Here is a 13,713-nt window from a genome sequence, read left to right on the forward strand (position 1 = left end):
TGAGGTTCTGGGGGTTAGCACTTCAACATATGGATTTTTGGGGGGAATGATTCAGCCTATAACTGATAGTGATCATCATGTGCTACTGAGTAATAACAAAGGAATCAATTTACTTAACATGGTGACATCGGGAAGGCCCAACTACATAATGGAAAGATGGAATGTTTACACGTTTCCTCTAGGCTCACTGTCTTCAGGATATTAAAGTGAACCTTGACAAAAATTCACTTCATCCATTGGTTGCCTGTGAAACTTGGCTTAGGACTCCATAAGTACAGTGTCCTCGAGGCTCACCGTACTGATACTTCTTACACATTTCTTCCATGTTGGTAGGGAAGAGACAATGGACACTGAGTTTTCTTTTTATGAGAAGTGGTAATGGAAGCCCTTGTCAACTTTCTTTCTTCTTTGCCTTATTCTCAAAGAAACCAACTGGAGTATTTTGAACACAAAGAAAATACAAGTCTGATAGAAGATATGGCGAATGACCTTCACCACTTCACTTAAATTCCTTTTGTTTCAGTATTTCCAAAATAAAATATAGAATTAAAAAAACTGACATAAACCTATTAGGCGATTGTTAAAATGCACAAATAAAAGTGGCTAAGCACTTTACCGATGGGAGTTTTCTATAAATGTTAACTACTTGCGACCTCTGTTTTCCACCTGGTCGGGCACTCAGCAAAGAGGAACAGCATGATTAATTAGCCCACAGTTTATTTTGTGACCCCGTTAGGATTACACGTTCCTTCTCCTGCATATGGCAACCACCCCCCTGCTGTTTGCACGGCTCAGGCCAAACACCTGGCTGAAACGAAGTGTACTCACGCGTTGAAGCGCGCGCGGACCACCACCCTGCAAAAGTTTCTGAACCTGTGCTCTCGCCCGACAATGAACAGCGGCTTGTCAAAGTACGGGTGGTTCTCCCTCAGTTCCTCTTCTTGCACTTTCCTTGAGGGGAAATTGATGGGACATTGAGGCTAAGAGAAATTTTGCCATTCCAAAATGAGAGCCTGGGAACACCGCAGCAGCCTGTACCTTTTCATTTCCGCTTGCTCCTTTTTTTCCTGAATCATCTTGATCTCACTGTCTTCTCTCTGTGCATTTCTATACCTCACTGTATTGGAATGCTAGGAATAAATGAAGAGGCAGCATATTAAAATGGGAGATTTTTTTTGAAGGCCAACATATATTACCATTTAAGAAGTTGACATCAATATCTTCATCTTATATATATGTTTTTAATGGCCACAGTCTTCTTAACAAGGGCATTTTTTCCTCTAAAAAGTCATTCATTCGGCACATGTTGATTGAGATCCTATCGTGTGCCAGGCACTGTTCTGGTGCCGAGGATATGGCAAGAGAGACACAAACAAACAAAAACAAAATCCCTGTTCTCATGGGACTGATGTTCTAGTCAGGAGGAGACAGATAAAAAAATAAATCAAAATAAATAAGTATGTCAGAGGATGCTTTGTTCTCTGACAAAAGAACAAAGCAGGTGAAAGGCATAGAGAGCACTAGAAGACTATGATTTTAAATAAACAGGTCAGCCCCTTGATATGAAGGGGCTATTTGGATGAAGACTAGAAGGAGAGGAGAGTACAGGCCGCCGGAGAGCTGCAGAAATGTGTTTTTCCGGAGGTGGGAGCAAGCCCGGCGTGTCTAGGTGGAATAGCCAGGATGCCAGTGTGGTGAAGCACGGAGAGCAAGGACAGAACCTGAGGGAGGTGGGGTGGCAGATTGTGCAGGGCCGTGGCAGTCCCTATGTGGACCCTGTGGGAGGCGGGGAGCCATTGTTCAAACAACTCAATAGATTTTGCAGAAAGAATTCCTTAGATTTAATTATCTGTATCTTCTATTGTTTGGAAGAAGTGAAAAAGTTGAAATTCTTTAATTTAAATGTCTCCTTTACGGGAGAAAAGACATTATAAGGCTATCTTGTGAAATGATCAGAACCCCATGCCATTTTGCTTTGGACAAGATTGGTGATGGATTTTGTCGTACTTCTATAAGAAAAATGTAATAAGTCTTTGAAGAAGAAGTAAGCTTCTGGAATTGAGACTATTCAAACAGGGCCTTTGTTGTGTATATTTATGCACATATTATCAAAGCCATGTTCTAATTTGATTCTTAAGTAGACTGCACATTTCTATTGAATCACACTGAAGGAAAGCACTTTGAACGAGTGAATTTTTTGTCTGAATTTTGTCTGAATTTCTGTCTGAAAATTTTCTCCATGCAATAAAACTGACCCTGGCATTATAAGTGTACAGGCCATGTGTTGGATCTGATCACAATTCCATATCAACAATATGGTAGCCAATCAGATAGAGCTGTGGATATTAAGAATTGTGGTGGTAACAGCTGTGTACCCAATAGAACCACGTCAATCAGGTAATGGTGATATTGGGTGTTCTCATCACCAACTTCTTCTAGTTATTGATTCCACCTGGAACACTTAAAAGAAACAATCTACTTGGACTAAAATAGCAGTTGCTACAGATGGAAAGCAGGTGTAATATGTCCAGCCCTCCAAGAACTCTTAAGTAATAAGAGGTAAGTGGTGAAAAAGACAAAACCAAAATAACTCTAAGGCTTTGCTAACTTTCTCTTGCTGGCCCTCCTTTCTCAGGCTCTGTCCTTGGCTCTGAACATTCAAGACTCTGCTTTCTCAGCCAACTTATCCAGATTCAACCTAAGACTCATATTTTAATCAGGGGTTGACTAATACATACTTTCCAACTCTTTCATTGCGATCTAGCATGGTGTGGCTGCTGGTTAGTCCAACCCTTGGATTCTCTGGATTTTTGAGTGGCTTGATCCTTCATTTCATTTGGGTCTCTGGGGTCTACACTAACCATCATCTCTAAAATTTCCTGCTCCCAAACCTCCATCTTTGATCTCTTTACACTATTTTACTTTACATTGCAAAGCAATGAAGAAAGGATGGAAAATAAAAAGAACCCACTCCCGGAAATTCCATTGTATGTTTATTTGCTCATCCAAGTCTGTCTTCTTCACTAGAATCTAAGCTCCAGGAGGGCAGCACATCTGTCTTCTTTCACCACTACCCCTCCTCACTCAGAACAGGCCCCGGCACATATTACATACTTGATAGATATTTATAGAGCCAGTGAATAAATACATGAATGACCCAGAATCTAAAAGCAAAGAAATTCTTGGAAAATACTATATAGTCTTTGACAGAAAAATTCTTCTAGAAACAAAATTTTATTTCCTAGTATGTAAAGTATGTATTATAGACATTGGATCTAGATTCTAGAATATTCGGTACTTAGTAAATATTCAAAGTTAATGATGCAAATTATTAATATAAAATGCTTTAAATGTTTTTAATTTCAAGTCAATGCAATTGATATGTCACTTTTGTGTTACTGTTTTAGCTAAGACATATGCTTTGTGTGGGATGACTTGATTTTTCTGCAGTTAATGGTTACTTTTTGGTACTTGGCCATGTAATTTGTTTCCTGATTCTCTCTGGCATGAAGTCTTAAGGACACTTGGGAATTTGACAGAAAGACCCAGGCACTGGAATTGTCTAAGCAGTCATTTAAATACATTTTCATAATCATATTCCCAAAATCCAAAGCACTGCTTAGAACTTACATCTTGAGTCAAAGTTTCAAGAGATTTCCCTCTGCTGATCCTCTGGCTGTTAGATCCGTGTCTTAGTGACCTGAAAGAACCATAATCACTCGTCAATACATCTCAAGATCAAATTTGATTTTAAGCACCACGATAAGAACAAAATAAAACAATTTTTCTGACACACCACAAATACCTATTATTTCTTTTTATAGCGAAAGCTTATAGTCTATCCGAATGTCTTTGATCTCCTCTAACAAAATTCAGAATTTTTCCTTCTGATCTTAAAAGTGAGGATTTGACTGTTACTAAGGAAAAGGTTTTTGAAGTGAAGATCTTTGAATCCGATTGTGAGTTTCATCATCCATACCAACAGCAGATAGAAGTCGGGCCCTCCCCTGTGCCTGTCTGCCAACCGGGCCTAAGGGTGTTGGCCACGTACAGTACAGTGAGCACTTCCTGTAAAACTCCCTCCTGAGTGTCTCTGAAGCTCTGTCTTCCCAAAGTACTTACCTGCGCTCTTGGCGGATGTGATGCTGGACGCTAAGGATGGACCTTTCCTTTGCTGGCTGCCCCTCGAATGATCCACTCAGCATGCGCTGTCGAGTGCAAGCTCTAGAAAAAAAAAAAGCCCTAGATAAATGCTTGGTTTATACATTTGGAATGAATAATACATAAATGCTCATTATTCTTATTATTTTAAGGAAACACCAATGATAAGGCAAAATACAGCAACTGACACATAACTATAAAGGAAAATGAACTTCAGGCTCTATGTCACGAACACTTACAGAGCAGAAGAGTCACTGCTATGAAGAAGTGCTGCAAAATAATTAGAAAGCTCCTCCCCCTGCCCCCTGACTTGAAAAAATGGTAGCGCTTCTATGAAGATTCTGTAAGCAGTAAGGCCAGCCTTCTCAGGCAATCATGGCGTTGGTTTTGAATTTAAACAGGTTTCTAATTAAATTCCATAAGGATAGATTTGTTCACCTCTGGAATGATGAAACATATGTTCCAAGAAGATTTTGCAGAACTTTAGGAAAATAGGAAAGCATAAAGTTTAGAGGCAAAAATGAATTGTAAATAGAAGTGACCAAGGCTGAAATCATGCACAACAATGTGAACGTACTTAACACTACTGAGCTATACATTTAGAAATGGTTTAGATGGTAAATGCTATGCTATGTGTGTACATGTATTTTTTCCCCACAATTTTAAAAAAAGGCATAATATAGCTTTTGGAATTATTACTTAGAGAAGCCAGTTACCACTTCCTTTGTCTTCTACATCATGAAGACTCTTTAAAATATGTTCTCTTTAGACCATAACTGGGCTTGTGTTAATTTCAGATTTGCTAATGAGTGAAGACAATTGGGTGATCCAACACCTGTGGTGTGAATCATTTTGGTGAGAAAACAAAATTTCTTTTTCAGAAAGCTTTCTCCAGCTGGGAATGACAGACATTCCCTTGAGAATTATTTTCAAGTAGAAGGAAAACAATACAGAGGGTTACGAGAACTGTGTGCCAGAAGTTACACTGTCACTAACTGGTTGGGTGACTTTCGGGCTCAGTTTCCTTATTGGTAAAATGAGGAGAAAGACTTGCTTTTGAGGATAACTTATAGACTAAAAACGTGATGATTTTACAATATGCAAATCTTATGATGCTGTATTTGTTCAACATCTGAATACAGATACTTTTGCCACTGCTTCACATAACGCTTTCTCATTTATGTTTCTTAAAATGCATTTCTAGAATAGCTTTGAATTACATTATTACTATCTGTCTCAGAGTTAAGAACTTCAAGAAAAGGATCTGTATCTGCTTAGTGTACTTAAAATAGCACCTCTTATAATACTATGAATATGTTTAAGCACTTAAAAATGTTTTTGATGTGGATGAAGATAATTATGGTGAGTATGAAAAATCATACAAATTCAACGACTGTAAATGCATTATTGGAAATAAATCCCTAATAATCACCATTCTTGGTTTAATAAGCAGCACGAAACAACTTTTCTACAGACACATAAATTCATCTAAAGAAAACATGGAAAAACCTAACCACATTATACAAAGGGACCAGTGGCCACACACGGTTCCTCAGACAGGTGGGCATCAATCTGGGCGATGAGAAAGTGCCTGAGCAAAGGGATGGGAGGGAAGTTTTGTAATACTTTGGCCCTGAGGACACCTGGACATCGAAACAGGGATAGAAGGAGTGTCATACTAGAATGTTTCTGCATAAATAAAACAGCCATTGTCACATTCTTTGGTCATGTAAAATATTTTGCTGTTTTGGAAAATAATAGTGTTGGTAGAAAGTTATTAACTCAGTTGGACACAACTAGATTTACTAAGAGGTTACGTAAACTCTAATCCAGTGTGCCCAGGTTTGTACAAAAGCAGGGTAAAAGTTTGCTTTATTATTTTTTAAAGGAAACACAATGTCATCATATAAAAGCATATTAGAGTAATGCAAACCACAAACTGCCAATGTTGTAACATCCACTACATAATTATGACTCTGGTATAAATGGGTTCTGATGAGTAACACCAAGTGAGAAATGAATACTTCATCCATATGGAAGCACAGAAAAATGACTTGTTTTATACTCCATGTTCCCGTAGAATGTTATTAACCAAGCTTATGGCATTTCTTATCATTAGTTATTCTCCTTACTAGACTGCGAGTTCTTTAGGGATCACTTTGTCACTCATCCTCACATTCCTAGAAGTACAGTTCCTGTCCCTCCCGCCAGGTGATGGACAGAACGAATAAGAAACAAGGTGGGGGTGGGGCATGGAAGGAGAGTAGGGGCAGGTGACGATACTGTGTGGGCCCAGTGCATCCTCAACTCGCTAGTCTCACAGTTCAAAGTAGTGCAGTAGGTTTGCAGTGTCACGCCCAGCAGTACAGCTGTGGATAGAAAGTTCTGTCTTTGTCTGGAAGCCTCATGCAGAAGATCAGTTGAGAAAACACCAGGTTTAGAACCACACACTTTTGACTTCAGCTCTTACAAGCTGTGGGACCTTAGGCAGGTGACGCGCATTCTTGGAGCCTGCGTTTCCCACATGTAAAGTGTAGAGAACAATAATGCCTTTCCTGCTGATTTCATAGGGAATTGGAAGAAGCAAAGACGGTTATGAGTGTGAAAGTACTTTGGAAGCACTGACATTTTATTTAAATTTTAGCTGCCATTACTTCCTGAGTTATCTTGTCCCATGTCATGGTTGACGTTAAAACATTCTACAGAGTGCTGGGGACTGCACGGCAAGTGTGGCAGAGGGTCATAATGGAAGGTAAGTCTTTTCTCTTCTGACTCTGATCAACAGTGACGTCTATTGTGAACTGGTGCTACAGCCTCTGACCTGGTCTCCACGCACCCACGCTCAATAAGTGTATTGTCTTCTTATTGCAAGCCAAGTATTTTCTGAAATGAGCATCCACAATGTTGTCCTGGTAGACAGGTTTCTAAGCCTGGCCCCAATGATCCACACCTCCTGGTTCTCATGCCCTTGGGTGATCCCCTCACCTTGACTGTGGGCAGGACTCAGTGACTTCCTACTAAGGAACAGAAGGCACAAGTGATGGGACAGGTTTACAAAACACTCTGACTTCTGTCTTCCTAGCACTCTCTCTTTCTCTCTCTTGCCCTCTCGCTTACTTGCTCCGTTGGAAGCAAGCTGCCCTGTCGTGTGGTCCTCCACGGAGAGATCCAAAGTTAAGGGATCGAGGGCAGCCTCCAGCTAACCACCTGGGGGGAACTGAGGACTTCATCTAACGGCCCACAAGGAGCTGAAGCCTACTAATAACCACGTGATCTAGGAAGGGGCTTCTTCCCATTCAAGTTCAAATGCATGCAGCTCTGAGAAAGACCCAAAGCTAGAGACGCAGCTCAGCTATCCTCAGATTCCTGGCTAAAACTGTGAGATAAAAAATGTGTTGTTTAAGTCATTTAAGCTTTGGAGTACTTTGTTTTGCAGCAATAGATAAGTAATGCAGTTATTATCTCTGCCTTAAACCCTTCACCTTCCTACAGCTCTTGAGAAAAAGATGAAGTCTAAAGTCTAGTGTGGCTTGCAAAGCCCGTTTTGTCTCCCTCTAATCTTCCTGTTCAGTGTCATCTTTTACCAGAAGGGACCTCATTCTCTCCATACCACTCTCTTTGGTCTTTCTGTTCCTCACATACACCAAGTTTCAAAGAGCTCTAAGAGAGCAGGGGTTGTCTTTAAAGTTGTTCATGATTATTTTCCCAGTTCTTGTACACAGTAGGCACTCAATAAACATTTGTCGAATGAATGAACCTTGACATTCTGTAAAGATCAAATATTTTAATTCCTTTCTTGATCATTCATGCTTAAGAAGCATGAAGATAATCACAAACAAAATAGCAGGTGTTTAAAATATGCTTTTTAATGGGGGAGTTAAATAATTTTAATTTTATCTCAAGTCAGAATACTATGTCACTCAAGAATGATGCTTTGCGTACCTGTAATAGACGAGACTCTGAGACAGTAATGAAAAAAAATCAGATATTTCTTCTTGCAGCTAGAAAATTTATCCATCTTTATCTGTGTTGTATGTGAAAGCTATTAAGGAAACCTGAAAGCCAGTGCAGAGCAGAGCAGACTCTTAACAGCTGCACTTATTTCAGTTTCTTAACCTGGAGCTCTGCTCTGTCACTGGGAACATGGTCTCCAAACATCTCGTCTTACAGGAATCTATTTGCAAGCTGAAACAGTGGATAACTAAGGAGTTTGAGACTTTTAATATTTTATATAAAAAAAATGAGATGCACACATCATTAAAGTTACTCAGCTGGTAACAGACTTACCCAGAAGGAGAAGTACTTGAATGTTCAACTAAGTTTTATTTTGCCACTTTAAATTTTTCATTAGGATTGAGATGCCTTTGGTCTCACATAAGGATAAAAGAAGATGTTTTCAGGAAGAAAATGTTCACTTATTTGCTGCCCAGAGAAAAAGCAGCTTTGCTTTAATGGTATTGAAAAGCCACACTGTGATCTTCAGGAGCGGTCTCGCTTTCTTGGGGGAAAGATTGTGATTGTGTAGTGTCACCGTATGAAGGTCTTTCACATCTTCCCTGTATCTCTTCATAACGGCAAGTACTAGAGGGTCAGTTTCTTAGAAACTCCATCTAGTGGCTTAATATTAAAAACAAATTGGTCTGCCTACTTGGCTTCTAGAACTGGGAGGCACAAGGCTTCAAGTGTCTGGTGAGAAATAATGAAGTCTTTTGTCTTGTCGGGGTGAGGAAATTCTCCATTATGCAGGCATATGTAATCCCTTTATTCCTGTTCCCTGGAGGAGAATTACAGTGAGGCATTTTCCTTTTCCCAGTTGGGGTTAATGCTATGCCCTCTCTACCTTTGAAAGTAAAACAAGATGAGGACCCCTGAGGATGATTCAAATGTGGGAATATTCTTCAGCAAACACACATTCCCAGTTGCAAAAATATTACCCCTGGTTTCTTGCCAAGCCTTTGAAAAAAAACATATGAAAGATTGATTCTTTTTTTTTTTTTTTCCTGCATTGCCTTTGTGCTGTGGAATTTCAATTGCCCCTTATGTGATAGCCATATATATATAATCTCTTATGGAGGCTGGGGGAAGAGAATCATGTGTTGAAATTGTCTCTATTTTTCTTGACACTTCTCCATCTAAAATATTTTAAAATTGGCCCAAAGATTATGGTTATAAGAGAGATCTTTGGAGCTTTATTAGCCTTTAAACACCACTAGTTGTTTATAGACACAGTAGCAGGGGGTCCCCGGTTCCTTTCTTCTTTGTCTCCATGTCTTCTTTCTTAATGTCCCAGAACAAGGGTGTGGGAAAAGCCTGCACATTCTATAATGAAAGAGAGAGGCCTAGCAGTCTTCAAATTATTTTCACTCATTATGGAAAAGTTAGATTACACGATACCATCTGGTATTAAATGTAATTACCATCTAAAGGAACTGCGATGTAACTTTGCAGAGCATTACATTTGTGGGATTTTACTCAAATCTTGAGTGCCACAAGATAATACATTTTAAAGTATTATCAGAGGTCGGTTAATGTAATGTAATCACATTAGCAGACAACAGGAAAATAGTCCTTTAATGGTAATTATGTAAAACTACGACTGTATAACTGTGTAAGAGAATAGATAATGAGTATTTCCTGGAAATGGCTCCTACCTGACTCCAAGAGAGTGACAATGTGATCAGCCCAAGTAGACACAACAGCGGATGCTAATGGGTGAGCTCCTTGGTAATGGCCTCTTGCTGAGATGAGGAAAAAAGTTGCATTTACTACTCCTTTGTGAGTCAGCTCTGTCCTGAGTAAATGGAGCTGGCTCTTTAATAGCAACGGCAGATTAGTTCTTCCTAATCTTGTGTTATTCATAAAAATGTTGTCATATACAGCTATGGGTGTATACGAATACATGGGTGACCAGAACCTCATTGTAGGTAGAAAATAAAATAAAAGAAACCTTGAAAGTCTTTATCTTATGCACATACTATAAACAAAAAATTAACTCATGAGAAATCCATGCCTTGAGCATATCTATTAAAATTTAGCAAATAAGATGTCTGCAACCCGACATCATTCACTGGGGTTTAAATTTAGTAACCCAACTACTGATTCAGAGACATGTAAATTACAATGCAAAGATCAAACTTTTTATTATAATACAAGTGAAATTTTGTAAGTGTTGCAGAAACTGTACTAACCAATTTCTCTACAGGTAAATATTTTATTGTCCTATATTATTACTTTACACTCCAATGGTGCAATAACAAAGGAGAGATCTCATTAAAATATCTTCCCCTCTCCATAGTTGTGCCTTTCCCAGACTGTCATACAGCATGTAGCCTTTTCAGATCGACTTCCTTCACTTAGTAACGTGCATTCATGTTTCCTCCATGTCTTTTCATGTCTCGATGACTCATTTCTTTTTCATCCATTGTCTGAATGTACCACAGTTTATTCATCCATTCTCCTGCTGAAGGACATCTTGGTTGCTTCCAAGATCTGGCAATTATGAATAAAGCTACTCTAAACATCTATACATGTCTTTGGAGTCATATATCTACGTATTTCTATGTATGTAGATGTCTGTGTAGACAGTAAAAAGATGGGTGGCTGCCAGGGGTTGGGGGGAGGGAGGCATGAATGGGCAGAGCACAGAGGAGTTTTAGGGCCGTGAAGCTATGCTGTGTGATGCTATAATGGAGGATACATGTTGTTACACATTTGCCCAAACCCATAGAATGTACAATGCCGAGAGTGAAATCTAATGCAAACTAGGGACTTTGGGTGATAGTGATGTGTCAGTGTAAGATCATCAGTTGTAACAAATGCACCACTCTGTGGGGGGGATGTTGACAGTCGGGGAGACTGAGCTTGTGTGGGGGCAGTATACGGGTATATGGGAACTCTCTGCACCTTTGTTTAATTTTGCTGTGAACCTAAAACTGCTCAAAAAAATAAAGTCTATTAAAAAAAAAAATCTTCCCACACCTGTTTGGGAAAATTCAATAGCAGCCCTCCTAATCCACAGCACTATTGAAATCACTTTGGGGTTTATCTAAAAATAATCTATAAATCATATACTATCTTAATAAAATATAAGATATTTTCATTACCACAAACAATGTATTATCTAGGAAAATAGAATACATTATTTTAGTTCAATTTAGTTATATTTTGCCACTTTAAAATTTTTACTATTTTATATTTTGTACAAATGCATACGCCCACAGATCTTATCTCCTTTGTTTATAGTTCTCTGAATACACTTAATTTTCATCTATACTCAATTTCCTTATCTCCAAATAGTCTTTCAACTAATCTATAAGAGTATTTAAGTGTCAGGAGAATCTTAAGAAAAAAACGACAACGAGGCAGCCTTAATAGAATCATAAAGATACATATTTATGACATTAATTCTCAAGACTCCGTTTTCTTAAAATCTGGGGTTATTTTTGCCAAATGTTGGTAATGAAAAATTGCTGCTATCTCAGGAGGTCGACCCAAACCTGAGCCTCAAGGATGTCTGTCCTCCTCCCTCTGGTCTGCAGGGTCATTCCAGCACCCGCCCTCCCCACATCTGGAGTCCACGGAGGAGTTGGCAAGTCCAGCTCAGAGGTGAGCGGGATGCCGCAAGGTACTCAGGGCCTCTCAGCGCCGTTGAGGGTGTCTTGCTAGTCATGCCTTGAACGTGGAGCTGCAGAGAAGTCACATGACCCACTCCAAAGTTGCCGAATGGCTGGGCTCACTGATGAAACAATAATCTTAAAAGGAGAACTTGCCAAATGGGAAAAAGCAAATGGGGCAAGATGCCTGGCACGTAGAAGATGCTATAGAAATACATCTTGAATGAAGGAATGAATGTCTTAGGAATGCTTTGTTTTGGGAAGAAAGTTCAGCTAGTGTCATTTAAAAAAACTGTAGCTTAATAAATATGTAGTGATTTATATATTTTAAGTCATATATAAATTGTATTTGTAGTCAATAAAAATGATTCTTTTAAAATGATAAATAAGAGAAAGCCTAACCCTACATATTTCATTAAATGTATTTAATTTTTTTATAGTAAGTGGCACTCAACTAAAGACCATTCCTTAGATGTTTACAAATTATTAAAATAAGTGCATGGCAAAGAAAATTATGTTATAAAACCAAATATCAGAATGCAAATATCATACCAGACAGAGCATTCAAAAAGGTTATAAAGATACTGTCCTAGCTAATGAGGTACTCTTGGCAAACCACAAAAGGATGGAGCTTTCTAAAATAAAGTAAAATGTTTAATTATTTTATTTTGACATTTCTCTATTCACTCAGCCTAGCAGGAATGATAATGCATTTTTGCTCAATTTCAGGGCTTTGAATTAGAGGAAATCTCAGTAGAGGCAGTGATGCTTTTGAAAGCACATTGCTATTTGTTTTTGATTTCATCTGATGCAGAGAAAAGGTCACTGCCTTTTGAAAAGAAGCTTTCTTTAGTGGAGCTGAACGATACAGTCTAAGTCAGAACAGCAGCAAATTTAATAGCGACCTCGGATTTTATAATTTTGGTGGTGGAACATCCTCTCTTTCACAAAACTCTTCAGATAAGTCTTGAACAAAACAACACAGATGCCTGTTTGTGCAAGGGAATTACCCGCAAATACATGTGCCAGTATCCTTACGTTCTATAAAAATGACCCACTTTTTTATTCTCATCAAAGAGTTCTCAACTATATACAAAATGCCATTTCTATTTCTCAAAACATCAATCAATTTTTAGAAAATAGGAACAAGGACACAAATTAAAGATGATTATATGTAGCAATGGGAGGCTCCACCCATGAGTCACAGGCCTCAGGCTCTGAGGAAGTCACAGGCCTTCCTCTCTGAAAGACCTGTTCCCTTGTGGGCTGGAATTTCCTGTTCATGGTAATGTCTGTAACAAACTTTTTGCTGGAATAATGTGGATCCTGTTTCGAATGGAAGATGGATATTTAGAAATATAGGTCCCCTGGGAGCCGAGACCACTGGCGGCCCCGCAGCCTAATTAGCAGGGCTGAGGACTCAGGCCTCTGCATCAACGTGACTTGACTGGTGTGGGAAGGAAAAGCTGTTAACCAGTCAGCCACTCCATAGCTGCTGCAAGCACTTTCCCCAGATTCATTTATCTGAACTGTAGACTGCTGGGCCAGCCCCCATCTCCAGACAACAGGTTGTTCCACTGGTCAAACCAGACACCTAAAAGTAATTGGTCTTCATCGAGATTTTTGTCAAGACCCTGCCCAATGGGATACATCAATCCCAAACTTTTTAAAAGGCTATTTTTAAAAATCAGTTGTATTTCTTTTTTAAAGGTACTACATGTGTATGTTTCAAAATGTAAAGGGCACACAAGGAAAAACTTCACATGTGAAGATGGCAGCATAACGTCACCATTATTTTTCCCTCTTCTTAGATCCTTGAAATCAAGGAGGAAAATAGAAAATGAAGGGAAAACTCTTGCTGAGCAACTGAAATGTTGAACCGATGTGGGTGGAAAGAACATGGAAAGCAGGGAAGTGGTACCAGGCAGGTCACCTTCCC

The 13,713-nt window shown here is 39.0% G+C and overlaps 1 protein-coding gene across 1 annotated transcript in view; it reads right to left on the reverse strand.

The window, feature by feature from the left end:
* The window catches only part of NALCN (sodium leak channel, non selective), a 332,353-nt gene that overhangs the window by 45,411 nt on the left and 273,229 nt on the right, over positions 1-13,713 (reverse strand). Inside the window, exons 19-22 of the mRNA XM_012644439.1 lie at positions 4,123-4,224; positions 3,631-3,700; positions 1,039-1,130; positions 829-951 (exon numbers count right to left, since the gene is read on the reverse strand). Coding sequence (XP_012499893.1) covers positions 829-951; positions 1,039-1,130; positions 3,631-3,700; positions 4,123-4,224 — 387 coding nt within the window. The remainder of the gene's footprint in view (positions 1-828; positions 952-1,038; positions 1,131-3,630; positions 3,701-4,122; positions 4,225-13,713) is intronic.

This window comes from Propithecus coquereli, unplaced genomic scaffold (assembly GCF_000956105.1).
Source record: "Propithecus coquereli isolate 6110/MARCELLA unplaced genomic scaffold, Pcoq_1.0 Scaffold212, whole genome shotgun sequence".
In the NCBI taxonomy this organism is placed as follows: Eukaryota; Metazoa; Chordata; class Mammalia; order Primates; family Indriidae; genus Propithecus; species Propithecus coquereli.